The sequence below is a fragment of the Salmo trutta genome, chromosome 33, assembly GCF_901001165.1.
Source record: "Salmo trutta chromosome 33, fSalTru1.1, whole genome shotgun sequence".
Classification (NCBI taxonomy): domain Eukaryota; kingdom Metazoa; phylum Chordata; class Actinopteri; order Salmoniformes; family Salmonidae; genus Salmo; species Salmo trutta.
The window spans coordinates 35,168,497-35,189,886 of NC_042989.1; the positions used below are offsets into that span (position 1 = coordinate 35,168,497).

The window sequence follows — 21,390 nt, forward strand, 5'->3', positions numbered from 1 at the left end:
TGCTAGACCTCATGTGGCTGGAGTGTGTCAGCAGTTCCTGTAAGAGGAAGGCATTGATGCTATGGACTGGCCCGCCCGTTCCCCAGACCTGAATCCAATTGAGCACATCTGGGACATCATGTCTTGCTCCATCCACCAACACCACGTTGCACCACAGACTGTCCAGGAGTTGGCAGATGCCAACTTAGTCCAGGTCTGGGAGGAGATCCCTCAGGAGACCATCCGCCACCTCATCAGGAGCATGCCCAGGCATTGTAGGGAGGTCATACAGGCACGTGGAGGCCACACACACTACTGAGCCTCATTTTGACTTGTTTTAAGGACATTACATCAAAGTTGGATCAGCCTGTAGTGTGGTTTTCCACTTTAATTTTGAGTGTGACTCCAAATCCAGACCTCCATGGGTTGATCAATTGGATTTCCATTGATTATTTTTGTGTGATTTTGTTGTCATTCAACTATGTAAAGAAAAAAGTATTTAATAAGATTATTTCTTTCATTCAGATCTAGGATGTGTTGGTTAAGTGTTCCCTTTATTTTTTTGAGCAGTATATAAATAGTAGATAGTTAAATATGACAATATAAATATTAGATAGTTATGTATGACATAATATAATTAACAGGGAGAATACACATACGACGGAGGCACGCATGAACACAAACAGACCCACAGATACGAACACAGACACAATCAATCATGTGCTTTACCTCCCAAACATCCAAAATAAAACATAATCTCTTGCCCCAAATACAGAACAATGTTAAATATGAGATGCAGTACAAAAGACAATGGTGTGATGACAGGACTCCAATAAATCACCTCTGATCCCAACACTAACCCTAGCTCCTACACATCACCTCTGAATCCAACACTAACTCCTATACGTCCCATCACATCTCATCCCAACACTAACCCTAGCTCCTACACATCACCTCTGATCCCAACACTAACCCTAGCTCCTACACATCACCTCTGATCCCAACTCTAACCCTGAATCCCATACATCACCTCTGATCCCAACTCTAACCCTGAATCCTACAAATCACCTCTGATCCCAACACTAACACTAACTCCTACACATCACCTCTGATCCCAACACTAACACTAACTCCTACACATCACCTCTGACCCCAACACTAACCCTAACACCTAAACATCACCTCTGGTCCCAACACTAACCCTGAATCCTACAAATCACCTCTGATCCCAACACTAACACTAACTCCTACACATAACCTCTGATCCCAACACTACCCTAACACCTAAACATCACATCTGATCCCAACACTAACCCTAACCCCAACACATTTTTATCTGATCCCAACACCAACTCTAACTCCAACACATCACCTCTGATCCCAACACTAACCCTAACTCCAACATACCCCTACTGATCCCAACACCAACTCTAACTCCTATACATCACCTCTGATCCCAACACCAACTCTAACTCCTATACATCACCTCTGATCACAGGACCAACAATAAACCAAACTCCTATTCAAAACCTCTGATCCCAACACTATCACTAACCCTAACACCTAAACATCACCTCTGATCCCAACACTACTCATACTCCTACACACCCCTACTGATTCTAACACTAACCTTAACTCCAAAACATCACATCTGATCCCAACACTAACCCTAACTCCTACACATCACCTCTGATCCCAACACTACCCTAACTCCTACAGATCCCCTCTGATCCCAACACTAACCCTAACTCCTAATCGTCACATCACATCTCATCCCAACACTAAACCTAACTCCTACACATCACATCTGGTCCCAAAACTAACCCTAACTCCTACACATCCCCTCTGATCCCAACACTTTACTTTGACACTGCATCCGTCATAGCGCATTAGACCAACACCTTTATGCACCTCCCCCCACATCCAAGACTGTGCGAGTCACACCTTCTACTGGGGCTTATGAAACGCCACAACCTTCCTCCAGTCCTACCCATTCAACCCCCCAGTAAAACGACCTGCAGCTTGCCTTTAACCTCGACTGTAGAACCAGGAGGAAGTTGTTAGCATTCAAAGCCATTACAATGACAAGATATTGGGGGATTTTTTTGGAGTAGCTGATTGATCCTCCCTTACCCCCTGTGGGCTATCATAGCCAGGTAGCTCAACAGCTGTAGAAACTCCAACGGTTATTATAGGTGGGCGGATACAGGTGGTAAACTGGTCGGTCCACTATGCAGTATGTATGACCCTCTAAGGGCCCCGAGTAAGATGGACCCTCTCCCCTTTGGCGCATAGCCCCAGGACCCCCACACACACACTCATATATGCACACACACACAAACACACACACTCATATATGCACACACACGCTCACAAACACACACACACACACCCACACTCATATATGCACACACACGCTCACACAAACACACACATACTCACACACTCATATGCACATACACGCTCACACACACTCATATGCACACACATGCTCACGCATACACACACACACACACTCACATATGCACACACACACACACACTCACATATGCACACACACACACACACACACATTCATTCAGTCACAGATCATGTCCGAAATCTGTCTTGCCTACCTACTTATATTTATGTACTGTGTACTAATTGTACTACATACTATTTAGAACATACTGTTTAGTAAAAATGGATGCAGTAAGCCTCACACACACATCCGTGTCAGACGGTGTTGCTGTTTAAGATGAGGGAGGACAATTTCTTTTCATGACCATGGCCTTATTTCTATTACAGCTTATTGGATGACTGTCATTCATATTCCATTCACCCGGCTTAATGTGACATCGACAGGTTTAGGCTACTACATAATACTCTAATTTCCCCTGTACCCATCATGAGGTTGCAACAACCTAGCCTACGAATGAAAGTGTTCAAAGTCGGTACACAGGTCGAGAGAACATTTTTAAGTAATCAAGGTGACAGACAGTGACACATTCAATACCGCCTTGCACACTTGCCTGCATCTAGCTGTTCTAAGGTGTAGTCATTAGACCAACAGTTACAAACAAGAGTTTCTATTAGACAAATTCAGGTATGTTTATCCCCGTTTGTTCCGTTTGTTTCCGTTTGAGAATGAATACACCCCTGATCACACGCAAACACAGTTCACTTTCATAGCAACCACATACAAACAGCATGATCAATTTGCTCATTGTATAATTCCTTCTGGCATCTATGCGCTCTCCTCCTCTCCTCCTTTTCCCTTCGCTTTCATCCATGTCAATGTGTCCATTTTAGTTTATTATTCACTGTGTCTCATAGCATCATTGCCATGGGCTTTGTCAGTTATTTTCAACACTGGCTACATGTCCCCAATGATTGAGTGAGTCTATTGGCAATTTCCCGTCTGACTAAAAACTCTGCTCTCTATGCAAAGTGATAGTACACTTCCAACTGCAAATTAACAACGTATCACATCAATTCCCTCAGCTTGTGTGGTTGTGTCCCCATGTGAGGGAATATCCTTCCTACAGTACGAGGGTTGATTCTCTTCTTGTTTATGGCTGGGCTAAATCCAAGAGGCAAAGCTGTTCTGGTTATTAGTATAAAAAAATATTGTTTGCTTCAGGGCTGTAAATATCACTTATACAAATCATATATATATATATATTTATATATATATAGTTTTATTTGTCTGCGTTTATAATGGAATTCACCTACTCAAGGTAAGGAAGACACTTTTCATGATCAAATAGTGTCAAAATGAAGCCCAGGAAAGGTACTCCGTCTCCTGGACATATATTGCTATGAGATCTTGTGCGTGATTGAAGTTGAAGATGACAATGTTCAGTTTTTCCCAACAAACTAAATACAAAATATAGACTACATGTAATCTATTTGCTTATTCACCACAAATAACAAATAGTAATACATCCTCACATTAAGACTGTCTGTCTTGTCTGTCTGTCTGTCTGTCTGACATATTTCATCTTATCATAAATGTGTCATAGGTAGTCTATTTAATCTTATCATAAATATGACATAGTTAGGCTACTTAATATTGTCATAAATGTGACATAGCTAGCCTATTGTATCCATCTCCATCATTCACCTTTGTTTTATTATTAATATTTGACCATGGCTTTTCTCCAGTCCCCTATGCAAATCCTCTGAATGTATTTTCATTTAACAAATGAGTTAGTCATGACTCATCTAGAACAGGTGTACGGGCGTGATTCCCGTGTGTTAAATTGGTGGGCACAAATATTTTCATCCCGTCTTTCACAGGCACAATACACCCTCCCTCTGTTGACCTTGCCTAAAGCTACAATTGCAGGGAAGGCGTATGGAACCAGTGACTGTGACGCAGTGCGGGGCCTGTCAAATGCCCGTAGGACTGTATGGCACAATAGCAAAGCTTGCGTTTCATGAATCAACGTCAAAGATGACTGAATGGCATCAGACTATGATGATCTGTCTCCAGGGTGGCCCGGTTACCACCCAGTTTTAATAATAACACCATAGAAAGTACAACGCACAGGCCGATCCCAAATTGAACACTGTTTCCTACCATTACACATGTCACAGGTATGTTGTGGGAGATAGACGAACAGTCATTGGAAAAAAACTTTATGAACCTCTGGTTTGCAAGCGTATAGCTTTAATGTAGTGGTTATGTATTACAATTTGTTCTCCCATTATGATAAAATACATTTTTATTGAGGTAAAAAAAACATACTGTAAATAATAAACGCAAAAACCTAGACTCCTTTATACTGTAAATAATCAACGCACGTGTTGACTCCATACATAGGTAGTTACCTCCCTCATGTAGCCTTTTCCTTGGCTGTTTGAAGAAATGGCTCGTTGGCGCAGCCTACTGTACGGATGTGACAGTGCGACAGCTGAATGGAGCATATCAATCATTTCCACTAGCAATAGGCCTACACACAAAATAAATCACATGAATTGCTTTTTTTTGTGTGAATTTGTCATCTCTATTTGCAAGAGGAACAAACCATTTGGGCATGCAACTCCAATCTACTAAATTACTCTCATAGTCCTCCATCATCGCGCCAGTCATCCAAAGGATTCTAGTTGAAGGTTTCTCTCGCATTTTCTATCACAACATCGGAGTCCGTTTTTGGTCTTCCAGCGGCATCCAAACGTGTCTCTGTGCGTCATGCGTAACAGCTGTGTGTAAAATACAATCCGGAAGTATAAGCATCCAAAGATGGCGTTCCTCTCGTAGAAGGCACTTACTGGAAAATTAACTATTGCTATTGTTTATTGATTGAAGTTGCATTTTAACAGATACATGATGTCTCTGGAAATGTTTGACTGCTGTTGATGAAAAGATATTTCCCTCAACCAGAATGGCAGGAGTACAATATACTGCAGTCGGCGGCGATTCCTATACGGTGAGAATATGATGCGTCGTGGCGAGTGTTACATCCTGTTATGAACAGCAAATAGCAGTTTTAAAAAAGAAATGGTCAAATGTAGCCAAAGAGCGATGCATTAAGATACATTTTGTGAAATGTTCAGTCTGTAACTTGAAACAGCTGGATGAGTATGTCCAACATGTTTATTAGATCCACTGCCTGTTTTATTAGTTACATTAAGGCGCTTAAAGTTTTGTGATTAGTCTTATTCATTCGTCATTTGAAGATATCACATTCAATTAATACACTCTGTATTCATGCAATAACATCATGTGGGTGTGGCCAACATGTCACCTGTGTCACTGCCCACATATTTGAAGTGTCTCTTGAAATATTTATGACCCCTAAGTGAATGGATTTGTTTGTTTGCATTTACAGGAAAACCTAATTGGAACCTTGCTGGCCATTTTTGGTAATTTGCTTGTCAGCATCGCTGTAAGCATTCAGGTAAACTCAGGCAACTGCCAACTCTCATGTTGTATGTTTTGGATATAACAAGGAGTGGGTGTCCAAAGAGACACAATATTTGTACAACAGTGGTTCTATTTAATTGTCTTTATTTTCTTGACTTCTCCAGAAATACAGCCATGTAACATTAGCAGGGACCAAGGACCCCCGTGCCTTTTACCGAACCAAAACATGGTGGTGTGGCCTGGTACTTACCGTTCTAGGAGAAGCAGCCAACTTTGTCTCCTATGCCTTTGCACCTTTATCTCTAATAGCTCCATTGAATGCAGTGTCTGTCATAGGTAAGCAAATTACACTTCACTCTCACTGCTCGGGAACTTGACCTATCACAGCCTGCGGTGTATTCACTACAAACCAAAGAGAAGCGAACGGAACGGGGAGCGACCTACCTGAATTTGTCCAAAAGAAACTCTTGTTTTCATTGCAAAACGTTTCCCGTTTGGACAAAACGGTTTCCGTTGCTAATGTTTTTTTCTACGGTGCAAAACGTTTTGCAACAGTGATAACTTATGAATACACCCCTGAACTTGGAATTTAATGTTGACATGAAATAAAAGGAAATGTGTACCAGATTGAAGTTTTTTATAACTATATTATCGATATTTCGGGAAAGCAAACAATGCCTAAATTTAATGTGGCATTTTTTTTATCATGTTTAATGAACATTTGTTTTTTCATCTTTTCAGCAAGTTCAATCTTAGGTTTCATTTTCCTGAGAGAGAAATGGAAGCCAAAGGAATTTTTAAGTAAGTTCAATAGGTATTTTACATTTTATGATTCGGTGTTGGAACTGACATTCTGCTTTAGGCAAATTGTATGGAAATTATGCTGAGACAATGCAAATACTGGTCCCACTACACACGCTGCTATTTGCTATGGATTTTCTTTTCCAGTCATAAAATAACCTGAATAATAAAGTATTTTGGGGAAATGGGCGAAAAGTCTCTGAATATTTGTTTGGATGGTTAATCAAAAACAAAAACAAAAATGTAGTGTTTATACAGCCATTTACTTAGCATTTTAGAAATACAAAACCCATATTTGGAAAGTTTGTGTACCAAAAGCATTTCTATACAATGCATGTTAATGCTAACATGAATGCTTGTCTTTGACTCTAGAGCGATACGTTTTGTCTTTCCTTGGATGTATCTTGACGGTAGCCGGGACCTACCTCTTTGCCACGTTCGGACCCAACTATCACCAGAAGCTTACTGCGGAGAACATAGTGAAACAGGTCGTAGGATGGCCCTTCCTCTTGTATGTGGTAAGACATTTGATTCTGTATAGGAGAATGGATTGAGGGATTTCATAAATACTCTTTAAGTCTACATACTTCACCTTTCTGTGCATAATAAGAATGTATCAGATTTTACGCCGCTCTGGACAAAAGCCGAACTTTTTTTCACCAGGTTGTTGTTTTCTTTGGCAACCCGATTTCCCCCACCTCTATGTTATGATAAATGGGCTATTTATAAGAGCCAGTGTCCTGCTGTAATATCTCCTGTTGTTGTTTGGGTTTTCTACGGACAGTTCCTGGAGATTATTACCTTCTGTCTTCTGCTGTACTTCTACAAGCAGCGCAACGCTAATTACCTTGTTGTCATTCTCCTGCTGGTGGCGCTGCTCGGTAAGTTGGATGACGGCAAAATATTAATGTTCAATATTTAGCAACAAAAAACTATTTTCCGGACATCAGCAACAGAGAACAGCAGAGGTGTGTGTGTGTGTGAAGACCTCAACCCGCTGATAGGTAGAGCCATGATAAACAGTCCAATATTTGCTTGATAGGAATTGAACTCGGGTCTAAACAACAGAATTCAAATAAAAAAGTTACGTTTTTCATGAAAGTTGCTCTTTACTGAAAGTTGCTCTTTTTAAAGGGCTTGTTAACCACCCTACTGCACGATGCTTCTTCCCCAGGTTCTGTGACGGTCATCACAGTGAAAGCGGTGGCAGGCATGCTGGTTCTCAGCATCCAGGGCACCATGCAGCTCAACTACCCCATCTTCTACGTCATGTTTGTTTGCATGGTTGCCACCGTGGTCTTCCAGGCTACGTGAGTGCACAGGCAGTTAGCAATAGCTAACCCTTCAGTCCATTTTCTGAAAAAACAAAACAAATATTTGAGCATATACAGTCCCAGTGGAATGAATGCATCCAAACTTTTGACTGGTACTGTATGTGGTAAGTACTGTATGTGGTAAGTACTGTATGTGGTAAGTACTGTATGTGGTAAGTATTCCATCAGTAGCCTACAGGGTAACTACATGTATTGTTTATATGTAAGGTCTACTGCTATGTAAGACACTTGTATTGTTTTTGACTGACACCACATTGTGAATCCTCTCAGGTTTCTCTCCCAGGCTACTCACCTGTATGACTCCTCCATGATAGCCTGTGTGAACTACATCTTATCCACGTCCTTTGCCATTGTCGCAGGTAAGAGAGCTGCTGACATTGTCAATTTAACCTCTGCGGAATCACAGCTCAAGAAGATGTGAACACCAGTCTTTTTTTTCTTCTTTTTCTTCTTCTCATTTACAGGAGCCATATTTTACCTGGAGTTTAATCACGAAGACATTCTTCACATCTGCATGTTTTTGTTGGGGTGAGTAGGCTGTTCTATAATTGTCCACTATTATATGTTTACATGTGTCAGACTGGACATATGTAAACATATGGCCCCAAAACTAGGGCTATCAGACGATTAAACAAATGAGATGGTTGTTTTTTCCTATTAGTTAATGATAGGAAGTGCTATGTGATTGATAGCGATATAATGTCTTATCTCTGTCCTTCATTAGATGTTTCTCTTGTTTCCTGGGAGTCTTCCTGATCACCAAGAACAGGAAGAGGCTAAAGGCCTTTGAACCCTATGTGACAATGGACATGTCGCAAGGTAATGAAGGTACAGTTCCCTTTGCCGCGACGCATGCCCCCCCCTCCATTATCCCCAATACGAATTCAATAACTTGCCGACGTTGTACGGTAAATTCCTTGCATCTTCTGACTTTGATATCAAAACTCGCTTGACTGTCTTGCAACGTTAACAACAAAAAAAAGCTACCTGTGAATTATGATTGATGCCACCATGGTGCTCTCCACGCGACACAGGCAATCTAACGGGAACATTTTTTTTTTTTAAATCTAGAAACAAAAAGCCAATAGGTCAATTGGTTTCTCTGCCCCATTGCCATGAATTCAAACTCACATTGAGTTAATGACATATGCCTTGTGTTATAGATTCACCTTGTGTTATGAATTTATGTAATTCTCCCCCCTTTTCCTAAACGCAGGTATTCCCACCATTCACGACAAGGGCTGGCGAGCGGTGCAGCCGGACTATAACGGTTCATTTTCCTACGGTGCCCTGGTTAACAATGACAGCGTGGCGCCCGCCACTCTACCAGAGCTGGATCATGACCAGCTGGCAGTCACACCCAGTCCCACCGCTGCCCCCTATAGTTCGGCTGACCTGAAGAACGACTGAGGCACCCTTCAGACGTGCTTCAACCCCCCCCCCCCCCCCCGTAGGCTGCGTCTCAATCCTCCACCCTTCTCCTGAAGTGGTGCACACGTCTGGAAAAGGGTTCAGAATAGGGATGTAACCATAGACTCAGTGTAGGATGATGTCATCATTACTATGTTACCCCCATCTGGCCATGTCTAACAATAAGGAAGTGTTTTGTGGGTTGTCCGAATCATGCTGTACAGCAGTGGTTCCCAAACTGTGGCCCCCCCCCAAATAAACATTTATTATTGCTCTTTTTTTGGGGGGGGGGGGGTGCACCCAGTCCAACTTTCAACTTACTCTTGAAAGTTTTAATAGTAGAATGCAGAAGGTGCAATTTCTAAATTGGTTAGTGCATCATCAGTTCTTCTTGTCATGTCAGTCATTGCCTTCCTTAGTGAGCTATGTAGAACTTGTCAGAAATGTCCAGATCAACTAGCCCATGTCAGCTAACATTTTCTAGATAAGTTTTTAGCCCTTAGATTTTATGTTTGAGTCACTCAAATATCACATTAAACATGACAAAATTTGCTTTAAATGGGGGGGGATGTTCCCCAATGCTGGAAGGGGGGTCTGGGATGTTCCCCAAAACTGGAAGAGGTGTCTGAAAGTTTGGGGACCCCTGCTCTACAGTAATTCAACTGAGCTATACACTCCTCTTTTAATGTCTTCCTATCTCCGGACTGCAATGAGGGGCATTTCAACCATGACACATTAGCTTTATTCCTGCAATGAGACATTAGCTTTACTTCTGCAAATCATTCCAAGAAAGGTACGGAAGTATCCTGAAGTCGTCACTGACCACGGACAAACATCGACCTGGATCCACGCAATCCAGGCCCATAGACATCATGTCATACCTTTGGACATTAATGTGCCTTAGACTAAAGCACCCTGCCTGTTTCTCCCTGCTGTTGTCTTGTTTGCCACATAAGATTGAGTGACTTATTCCATGTTAATGCATTTCTGCAGGATTTCTTTCAATAGACTTGCCAATGAATACTGTCTGCAGTTTTCCTTGTATGTTTTGCTTGAGCAGTTGAAGTCACCCCACAATTCTGCCTCTGACGAGCAAGACGGTGTACGACTGCTTAGTCCGAAAATGACCAAAATGGTTATAAACTGTTATTGTTTGAAGTTATTTTAGTTGCATTTGAATCATCAAGTTGTAGTTGGGACTATGGTCTTAAATGCACAATGATTGTGTGAATTTCATGTAAAACTGAAAGAAATGGTGGAAGATGTTTAAAAAAAAAAATATATATATATTTATTGTGTTTGAAGCATTATATGATGAAGGTTGGGAGGCTTTATTCAAGTGGTCTTCTTGTGTTAGGAATGGATTTGACGCTCGGGCTTCGTATCTACATAGCGTCTGACTGGGAGTGCTGATCTAGGATCAGGTCCACCCTGTCCATGTAATCCTGGACTCTAACTCTGTGGCTACGGTCCCTGTTCTGCTCACCGCACTATCCATTTATAACAATGTCAATGGGAGTGACGGGAGTGCTGATCTAGGATCAGGTCCACCCTGTCCATGTAATCCTGGACTCTAACTCTGAGACGCTTTGTGGCTACGGTCCCTGTTCTGCTCACCGCACTATCCATTTATAACATTGTCAATGAGTGTGACGCCACTTTTCCGCTCTTTTTAAATACATATGTTTTTAAGTTGGAATCTACCATAGTTTAGCTGCATTTATTATGTGGACTAATGGGATTCTGAATGTCTTAAGTTATATAGATGTTATGACAATTTCCTTGTATCACTGTGCAAGCTAAACCAATATGAAGACATGTCTGTGAGTGACTGAGCTGATTTACAATAGAGTACTATGTCTCTGGTCAACACTTGTTGTTTGTCATTCTGCCAGTCTTTTCTATGAATAGAAAATCCAGTGGCACTGGCACGACCAATGAGCTCACAGTATACTATTGTTTTCTTCCTGTAATGAATGATTTGTAACCCATAACCTCATTGCCACCACTGCTGCTGTATTATGAACTAGGTAAGCAAATAAAAAATATACTACTGACGTTCATGCAAAAGATTCATGTATAGATATGACCGTATGAAACATTAAATTGGGAGGGTACCCAAATATAGTTTTGGCGATGACAGAATGTCGTCGTTTTTCCACTAGGGTGGATGAGCTGCAACAAGTCAATTTGGAATATCGCCCTCTGAGGTGAGCTGAAATTGCGGAAATATTCGTTTCAGACTTGATATTTTCCTAGTCGTGTAGTTTTTGTGGTATGTTAAAGATCTCAAAAGATTTCCAACCCATTGTCACTGTCGCAATATATCCCCGAAGCTTCAGCATAGGGCTTCAGTAAAGTACAGTGTGCGGTGTGTTTACTGCGTGCTTGCCACCAAACATGAACGCGAACATCCTCCCCTTGCTCAATTCCCATTGGTAGAGAAGCGCATCAGCTGGGTTATCATTGGTCTCACCTGGCAGTGACCGGTGCTGGTGTAGGCTGCATCAGATATTGTACAATAATCTAATGTAAAGAAACACTGCGTCAGAGAGATACATCAACAACTGTAACCAACTGTTTTTCTTCAGGCGACAGTGAATGTTGACATTTCCGGCTGGACTGTCTTGACCAGAAATCATATTGACATTCTGGAATATTTATTTTTGCTCAATGATAGTGGTAAGTCGTTTCAAGAGGCCACTATTCCGTCTGTCACTATAAAAAATGTGTAAATATATGCGTGATTTTGATTCGTTGACATGTCTCTGTGGGTCATTTTGACATTGATGGAGTTTCGCCCTTAGTGACAGCTCAGCTCGGGCTAAGCTTTTATCTGGCTGCTCTTATGTAACAAGTTTTGAAACAAATCGGTAGCTTTTAAAGAGAGATAAGTAAATATTCCGTTAGGCTACAATGTTACAGCCTTGCGTTGTTGACATGCTGTGCAGTTTTGACTACATAATTTGTTGTAGTCTGTAGGCTATTCTGCGGTTTGGAAAGAAAAATATGGCATGTACAGTTACGTTACCATTCAGAAGTTTGGACACCAACTCATTCAAGGGTTTTTCTTTATTTGTACTATTTTCAACATTATAGAATAATAGTGAAGACATCAAAACTATGAAGTAACACATATGGAATCATGTTGTAAGCAAAAAAGTATTTTATATTTGAGATTCTTCAAAGTAGCCACCATTTGCCTTGATGACAGCTTTGCACACTCTTGGCATTCTCTCAACCAGCACCTGAAATGCTTTTCCAACAGTCTTGAAGGAGTTCCCACATATGCTGAGCACTTGTTGGCTACTTTTCCATCACTCTGCTATCCAACTCATCCCAAACCATCTCAATTGGGTTGAGGTCGGGTGATTGTGGAGGCCAGGTCATCTGATGCAGCACTCCACTCTCCTTCTTGGTCAAATAGCCCTTACACAGCCTGGAAGTGTGATGGGTCATTGTTCTGTTGAAAAACAAATGATAGTCCCACTAAGCAGATACCAGATGGGATGGTGTATCGCATGCTGTGGTAGCCATGCTGGTTAAGTATGCCTTACATTTTAAATAAATCACTGACAGTGTCACCAGCAAAGCACCCCCACACCATCACACCTCCTCCTCCATGCTTCACGGTGGGAACCACACATGCAGAGATCATCCATTCACCTACTCTGCGTCTCACAAAGACACGGCGGTTTGAACCAAAAATCTCAAATTTTGACAGATTTTCACCGGTCTAATGTCCATTCCTCGTGTTTAGTCTTTTAGTAGTGGTTTCTTTGCAGCAATTTGACCATGAAGGCCTGATTCATGCAGTCTCCTCAGAACAGTTGATGTTGAGATGTGTCTGTTACTTTTTGGACTGCAATTTCTGAGGATGGTAACTCTAATGAACTTATCCTGTGCAGCAGAGGTAACTCTGGGTCTTCCTTTCCTGTGGCGGTCCTCATGAGAGCCAGTTTCATCATAGCGCTTGATGGTTTTTGCGACTGCACTTTAAGAAACTTTAAAAGTTCTTGACATTTTCTGGATTCAAGTCTAAAACTATTGATGGACTGTTGTTTCTCTTTGCTTATTTGAACTGTTCTTGCCATAATATGGACTTGGTCTTTTACCAAATAGGGCTATCTTCTGTATACCCCCACCTTGTCATAACACAACTGATTGTCTCAAATACTTTTTCAAAATTGTATAAGGACTTCTTCCTCAACTATGATTATAAACGTCATAGTAAGTTCTTATTACAATGTATTAATTTATAATTCAGGTTAGGTAGTGCTTCAATTATCCTTCTATTGGCCGCCAGATGTCACCCTATCCCACAACAGCGTTAGAAATGATCCTCAACTGATGTATTTGTTTAGGGCCCCGGTTCACCAATAGGCGCCCCGCGTGCCAAATTCGGCCAGCAGTTGATTTTATTTGCCCCCCCTTCATGTTATCTGAACACTTTTATTTATGTTGGACATAAAATACTGTGAAATCACCAGGAAATCAGTACAAAGGGATTTTAATTTAGGAAATCTGTTCCCAAGTATTCCCACACATAAATAGAGAGACACGTGATCGTATCCCAATGTGATCAAGGTTTGAAATGATTCTGTTTTTGTCAAGTATTATATCTGGTTGGGATTCTTGCAGTCAATTTGCAGTGTACAAATTATTTATAACTATGTCCCCCCCCCCCCCCCCCCCCCCCCCCACCATCTGCTCAAGGAAAAATCTGCCCACTGCTGAATGTGGTTTATACCCTGGTGAAGGGTATAAATGCTTGTGTTGAGGTCTTATAATGGGAAACACCCATAGACCTATAAGGACAAATAGGAATATCTGCAGTGTTTTGGTTTGATCTATATTCTTTTCACTTGTTGACTAGAACTGTCTGTCTGACATAAGATTGTGAGACCATGCAAGGAGCAGGGAAATTGCACCATCAATGTATACAATAGATAGATTAGTTGATTACTTGAGACAAGTAAAAACAAAATACTTTATTTTTGTATCTCTCTCTGTCACGTCCTGGCCAGTATATAAGGTTAATTGTTTTGTAGTTTGGTCAGGGCGTGGCAGAGGGTATTTGTTTTATGTGGTTCAGGGTGGTGTGTTTTTGTTAAAAGGGTGTTTGAGTTAGTAATTCCGGGTGTTGGTTTATGTTTAGGTATTTCTATGTGGAGTCTATTGAGTGTATGTCTATGTTTGGTTAATTGGGGTTGGGACTCTCAGTTGAAGGCAGGTGTTGTCTATCTGCCTTTGATTGAGAGTTCCATATAGTAGGGTGTGTTTGGGATTTGTGGGTGATTGTTCTGTGTTGAGCCTATGCTAGCCAGACTGTTTGTAGTTGCTCGTTCGTTCTTTTTGTTTTGTTATTTTGTACGTTCATTTTTTGAAGTTAATAAATTCTCAAGATGAGCATACACGTACCTGCTGCGTTTTGGTCCTCCTTCACCGACGACAACCGTGACACTCTCTCTCTTTCCAGTCTTGTCCCTGCTAGAAGCCCCAGAAAAGTTCCACCCCCCCAGCAGCTCACCTCTCCGCCTCTGTTCCCTACCTCTGTGTCTTTGGACCTGGGTGGCCATGCTGCGGGAGGGGGCCAAGGCCTGGAGCAATGTCTCGGAGGCCTACAGCAGCGACCCTGAAGAGGAGGAGGAGGAGGAGGACATGGTATGTGAGGAAGATGAGGACGGAGAGGAAGAGATGATGGACCTGAGTGAGCTGCCCACTGCCCTGTTCGCCTGCAGCGTCCACGAGGCCGTGTTCGAGGAGGACCGCCACCGGGTGAGACACTAGTGATGATGTCACTTCCTGGTTCGGTTTCACCACACCCCCTGGTTGGGAGCAATTCACCTTTTTTTTATCTGACTATCCATCAGAGAAAGCTGATGGGAGGATCTATAGGAGGACGGGCTCATTGTAATAGCTGGAATTAAATAAATGGAACAGTATCAAACACATAAAATATATGGAAACATGTTGGACTCCGATCCATTAATTCCATTCCAGCCATTACAATGAGCCTGTCCTCCTATAGCTCCTCCCACCAGCCTCCCCCGCTATCCATGCATGTGTGTGTTACCTTACATTAGTTCTGGATTAAGTTCCAAAAATAGCATGATGTCATTATCAGCTAGAATTTGCACCTCACACAGCCTCAGCCTGGCCAAGTTCAGTCATCTCTCCCACAGTGGCTGCCAATGGCCCAGGAAGCACACCTGCTGCCACAGGATTCAATGGTGACATCGATGCCTGAAATCATTCCATGCTGGGGTCTGATATGATAACTCACACATCACACACTGTCCCTAGCTGAGCCACTTGCCATATTCAGTCACCTCTGTCAGAGTTATGTGTGCTCATGTAAGAATGGTATCATTGTATGAATGCCCATGGGGTTAACTTGGCCTGTGCCTGAATACAGTACAATGATATAGTTATTGCAAGATCGTACACACACACACACACACACACACCTAAACTGAACCTATGGACCCTGTCCACCTCTGTGACACAGATCAAGGCCTGTCACATCTTTATCTACCAGGGATGACACAGTTGGCCCAGGCTGTCTAGTGAAGGAGAGAACAAAACAAACAATACTTTTAAAATGTTCTACCACTCTATTCTAATTAGGCTGTCACAGCATCCATCCCTCCAGCTGACATGTTTCACATCCCACTCTCTTTCTATTCCCTTCTCTTTCACTCTCTCTGTTCCCTCACTAGTTCCCTCACTCTCTCTGTTCCCTCACTCTCTCTGTTCCCTCACTAGTTCCCTCACTCTCTCTGTTCCCTCACTCTCTCTGTTCCCTCACTAGTTCCCTCACTCTCTCTAGTTCCCTCACTCCCTCTGTTCCCTCACTCTCTCTGTTCCCTCACTCTCTCTGTTCCCTCTCTAGTTCCCTCACTCCCTCTGTTCCCTCACTAGTTCCCTCACTCCCTCTGTTCCCTCACTAGTTACCTCACTCCCTCTGTTCCCTCTCTAGTTCCCTCTCTAGTTCCCTCACTCCCTCTGTTCCCTCTCTAGTTCCCTCACTCCCTCTGTTCCCTCACTCTCTCTGTTCCCTCTCTAGTTCCCTCACTCTCTCTGTTCCCTCTCTAGTTCCCTCACTCTCTCTGTTCCCTCTCTAGTTCCCTCACTCCCTCTGTTCCCTCTCTAGTTCCCTCACTCTCTCTGTTCCCTCTCTAGTTCCCTCACTCCCTCTGTTCCCTCACTAGTTACCTCACTCCCTCTGTTCCCTCACTCTCTCTAGTTCCCTCACTCTCTCTAGTTCCCTCACTCTCTCTGTTCCCTCACTCTCTCTGTTCCCTCACTCTCTCTGTTCCCTCACTCTCTCTGTTCCCTCACTCTCTCTGTTCCCTCACTCTCTCTGTTCCCTCACTCTCTCTGTTCCCTCACTCTCTCTGTTCCCTCACTCTCTCTGTTCCCTCACTCTCTCTGTTCCCTCACTCTCTCTGTTCCCTCTCTAGTTCCCTCACTCCCTCTGTTCCCTCTCTAGTTCCCTCACTCCCTCTGTTCCCTCTCTAGTTCCCTCACTCCCTCTGTTCCCTCTCTAGTTCCCTCACTCTCTCTGTTCCCTCTCTAGTTCCCTCACTCCCTCTGTTCCCTCACTCTCTCTGTTCCCTCACTAGTTACCTCACTCCCTCTGTTCCCTCTCTAGTTCCCTCACTCTCTCTGTTCCCTCACTAGTTCCCTCTCTCTCTCTGTTCCCTCACTCTCTCTGTTCCCTCTCTAGTTCCCTCACTCTCTCTGTTCCCTCTCTAGTTCCCTCACTCTCTCTGTTCCCTCACTAGTTACCTCACTCTCTCTCTGTTTTAAAATAATTACTCTCACTTTGAACTTGGTTGTTTGTACATCCTTCCCTCCCCATCATTTCATTCCTGACGTTATATAGATTCACAATTGCTTTTTTCCAGCTTTAATATTGCAGATAAAAGGCACAATCTATCAATGTAATTTTCTGCATCAAAGTTCTTGACATTTTCCGGATTGACTGACCTTCATGTCTTAAAGTAATGATGGACTGTCGTTTCTCTTTGCTTATTTGAGCTGTTCTTGCAATAATATGGACTTGGTATTTTACCAGATAGTGTTATCTTCTGTATACCACCCCTACCTTTTCACAACACAACTGATTGGCTCAAATGCATTAAGAAGGAAAGAAATTCCACAAATTAACTTTTAACAAGGCACACTTGTTAATGGAAATGCATTCCTGGTGACTACCTCATGAAGCTGGTTGAGAGAATGCCAAGAGTGTGCAAAGCTGTCATCAAGGCAAAGGGTGGCTACTTTGAAGAATCTCAAATATAAAATATATTTTGATTTGTTTAACACTTTTTTGGTTACTACATGATTCCATATGTTATTTCATAGTTTTGATGTCTTCACTATTATTCTACAATGTAGAAAATAGTAAAAATAAAGAAAAACCCTTGAATGAGTAGGTGTGTCCAAACTTTTGACCGGTACTGTATATCTTACTAAATCAGGATATTTAAGCTTCTATATATCCACTAGTTTTAATATATCCATAATATTCGTAATTTCCTTATGTGTTTGAGGGTGATCGTTTGTATTGTGATTTCCTTTACGGTCCATTAAGGTATGGTATTATCTCCCACCATAATAATTGAGTCATGTATTAACTGTAAACTCGCTAAATCATTCTATTTTCATAGAAGCGTGGATCATCTTTAAAAGGATCCACATGGGAGAAATATACCCCCCAGCCCTTTTTCCATACAACTTTGTCTAATGGTGTATAATGATTATCCTGTAAACAGTAGATATTATATTCCTTCTCTTTTAGCCAGGTAAAGACTGATCTTCTGTTCTTATCATCTACTAAGCCATTACAATTATAACTAGCTATACTTATTTCACTACTGACCATAACACGTTTTGATTATACTTGCCATAATATATTCCACCCGATAAAACCTCCCCCCATCCCAAGTTGGGTTGTCGTTCCAGTGACAGGCTGACCACCCCTGCACACATGGACCCTAGGACTTTAAGATATAGGGGCCCATCCTTTAAAAAGAGCACATGGTGCCATCTACAGAACCAGATTAACAGCCAACATCATTTGGAATGCCTTCACCTCGGTTCTACTGCATCTAGTTATTTAAACATGTATACTGTGTCTTCGGGAAGTATTCAGACCCCTTGAATCTTTCCCCGTTTTGTTAGGTTACAGCCTTATTCTAAAATGAATGAAATAAAAAAAAATCCTCATCAATATACACACACTATCCCATAATGGCAAAGCAAAAACAGTTTTATAGAAATGTTTGCTAATTTATAAAAAAAATAAAAAAAATGAAATATCACATTTACATAAGTATTCAGACCCTTTCCTCAGTACTTTGTTGTAGCACCTTTGGCAGCGATTACAGCCTCAAGTCTTCTTGGGTATGATGCTACAAACTTGGCACACCTGTATTTGGGGAGTTTCGCCTATTCTTCTCTGCAGAGCCTCTCAAGCTCTGTCAGGTTGAATGGGAAGCATTGTTGCACAGCTATTTTTAGGTCTCTCCAGAGATGTTCAATCGGGATCAAGTCCAGGCTCTGGCTGGGCCACTCAAGGACATTCAGAGGCTTGTCCCAAAGCCAGGTCCTGAGCACAGCAGGTTTTCATCAAGGATCTCTCTGTTCTCCGTTCATCTTTGCCTTGATCCTGACTAGTCTCCCAGTCCCTGCCACTGAAAAAATCCCCACAGCATGATTCTGCTACCACCATGCTTCACCGTAGGGATGGTACCAGGTTTCCTCCAGACATGATGCTTGGCATTCATGCCAAATAGTTCAATCTTGATTTCATCAGACCAGAGAATCTTGTTTCTGATGGTCTGAGAGTCTTTAGGTGCCTTTTGGCAAACTCCAAGCGGGCTGTCATGTGCCTTTTACTAAGGAGTGGCTTCTGTCTGGCCACTCTCCCATAAAGGCCTAATTGGTGGAGTGCTGCATAGATAGTTGTCCTTCTCTCCACAGAGAAACTCTGGAGTTCTGTCAGATTGACCATCGGGTTCTTGGTCACCTCCCTGACCAAATTCCTTCTCCCCAGATTGCTCAGTTTGGCCGGGCAGCCAGCTCTAGGAAGTGTTGGTAGTTCCAAACTTCTTCCATTTAAGAATGATGGAGGCCACAGTGTTCTTGGGGGCCTTCAATGATGCAGAAATATTTTGGTACCCTTCCCCAAATCTGTGCCTCGACACAATCCTGTCTCTGAGCTCTATGGACAATTCCTTTGACCTCATGGCTTGGTTTCTGCTCTGACATGCACTGTCAACAATGGGACCTTATATACATAGGTGTGAGACTTTCCAAATCATGTCCAATCAATTAAATTTACCACAGGATGACTCCAATCAAGTTGTAGAAACAGTTCAAGGATGATCAGTGGAAACAGGATGCACCTGAGCTCAATTTTGAGTCTCATAGCGAAGGGTCTGAACACTTATGTAAATAAGGTATTTCAGTTTTTTTTTAAATACATTTGCTAAATTTCTCAACCTGTTTTCACTTTGTCATTATGGGGTATTGTGTGTAGATTGCTGAGCAAATAATTTTATTGAATCAATTTTAGAATAATGCCGTAATGTAACAAAATGTGGTAAAAGTCAAAGGCTCTGAATACAGAAAGTATTTTCCGAAGGCACTGTATATTAAAAAAATCTTGCATATTTAAATATATTCCCACAATTGACAAATAGTATGCATAATAATATAAGCACTTCTATGAAGGACTGTTGCCCATAACAACGGTCGGTAGTAGGAATTCTACATTTTTGTCAACAGATATGGGATTCATACACTCACTCACCCCACCCCTCCCAAACAAACACCTCTGCCTCTCTCTCCCCTTCCACCCATAGATCGACCTACACCCCCCCCCCCCCCCCCGCATGCACACACACACACACACACAAACTGAAATGTGCAACAGTTGTTCCATCCCTGACCCCAACTCAAGAGAAGACTTGATGTGTGAATGTGTTTAACTCTTTAAGAAGCCATGCCAAATTGATTAACCAATATCTAGTCCGAGCAGATGGAGCCCAGCCACATACGCTCGTCCCCCGTTGTGACCCATCTTCACAAGCACCTCTGTGCAGTCAGACCATTTGATTATTCTGTGCCGCCAGGACCACAATAATTCACCTCCTCTTTAATTGTCCGAGTGAGAGTCCCTTCCTATGGGTTACTGCAGCCAGTGTTTGCCAGCACTGCCACTCCCTGGGTGGGTGTACTCCACTGGAATTCCTACCGGCCAGGTACGAGGACGTCAAGGTTCTCATTAGCAGCTTTGACAAATCCTTGTATATTATGTTCACCCTTCCGGGGTCTTTGGCTTTTGGACCGAACCCTGTCAGGGCTCAGAATCTTGAGGCGGCAGTTCTGCTTTAGTGGATCTCTGACCTCGTTCACCTTTCTGTCATGGCTGCGTAGGTCCTTAGGGGTCGCTCAGGTCGGTGTCTAGGATATAGGGTTGGCACCGTTCCATCATGATAGGACAAAAATAAGCAAACTATATATTTTAATAAAAAAATGTACTGTATATCCCATATCTGCGCAACAGTGAAGACTTTCACTACAGAATGTCACAACTCCTGCTCGAAGACACACATTGGTTCTGGAGATGCCCCCTCACACTTCAGTTAGTGGATGTCAATATATTGTTCACTGTACACTTCATTTGAATAAGCCTGACTTATTCAATAACCATTTTGACACTTATTTGAATATTCAAAAACTGGCAACAAAATGAGAACCTTTCAAAGGTTACACAACTCTCGACACCCCTGAATGTTGTAGGTAAGAGTAGGTGATCGTTTTTGGTCGTTGTCTGGTTCATTGTGCATGAACACACAAGGACACACACACACACACACACACACACAAAAAACATAAATCGCACACAGAAAACATAAATCATACACACAAAACACACACACACGTGCACTGAAGGCCCCATATTTACATAATCCCTTTGTTCGTTCACCTTCCCTGGTT

At 42.2% G+C, this 21,390-nt stretch overlaps 2 protein-coding genes across 4 annotated transcripts in view; both read left to right on the top strand.

Moving 5' to 3' along the window:
• Positions 1–5,161: 5,161 nt before the first annotated feature.
• On the top strand, positions 5,162–11,432 carry nipal3 (NIPA like domain containing 3). Of its 2 annotated transcripts, none has more exons than XM_029730732.1 (11): positions 5,162–5,393; positions 5,796–5,864; positions 5,995–6,166; positions 6,572–6,631; positions 7,004–7,149; positions 7,416–7,512; positions 7,806–7,941; positions 8,236–8,324; positions 8,430–8,493; positions 8,690–8,793; positions 9,182–11,432. In XM_029730732.1, exons 1-11 carry the CDS (start codon positions 5,349–5,351, stop codon positions 9,373–9,375), a joined length of 1,176 nt encoding a protein of 391 aa, XP_029586592.1. In that variant the 5' UTR covers positions 5,162–5,348; the 3' UTR covers positions 9,376–11,432. The 2 variants fall into 2 exon arrangements, with proteins under 2 accessions (XP_029586592.1, XP_029586594.1); XM_029730734.1 differs by having other exon boundaries at positions 8,690–8,784.
• Positions 11,433–11,812: 380 nt separating this feature from the next.
• LOC115172893 (calcipressin-3) overlaps positions 11,813–21,390 on the top strand; it is a 91,028-nt gene continuing 81,450 nt past the window's right edge. The window contains exons 1-2 of one of the 2 annotated variants that reach the window (XM_029730735.1): positions 11,813–12,057; positions 14,855–15,153. In XM_029730735.1, coding sequence (XP_029586595.1) covers positions 14,953–15,153 — 201 coding nt within the window. In that variant the 5' untranslated portion in view covers positions 11,813–12,057; positions 14,855–14,952. The remainder of the gene's footprint in view (positions 12,058–14,854; positions 15,154–21,390) is intronic. The other variant, XM_029730736.1, reaches the window with a different exon arrangement.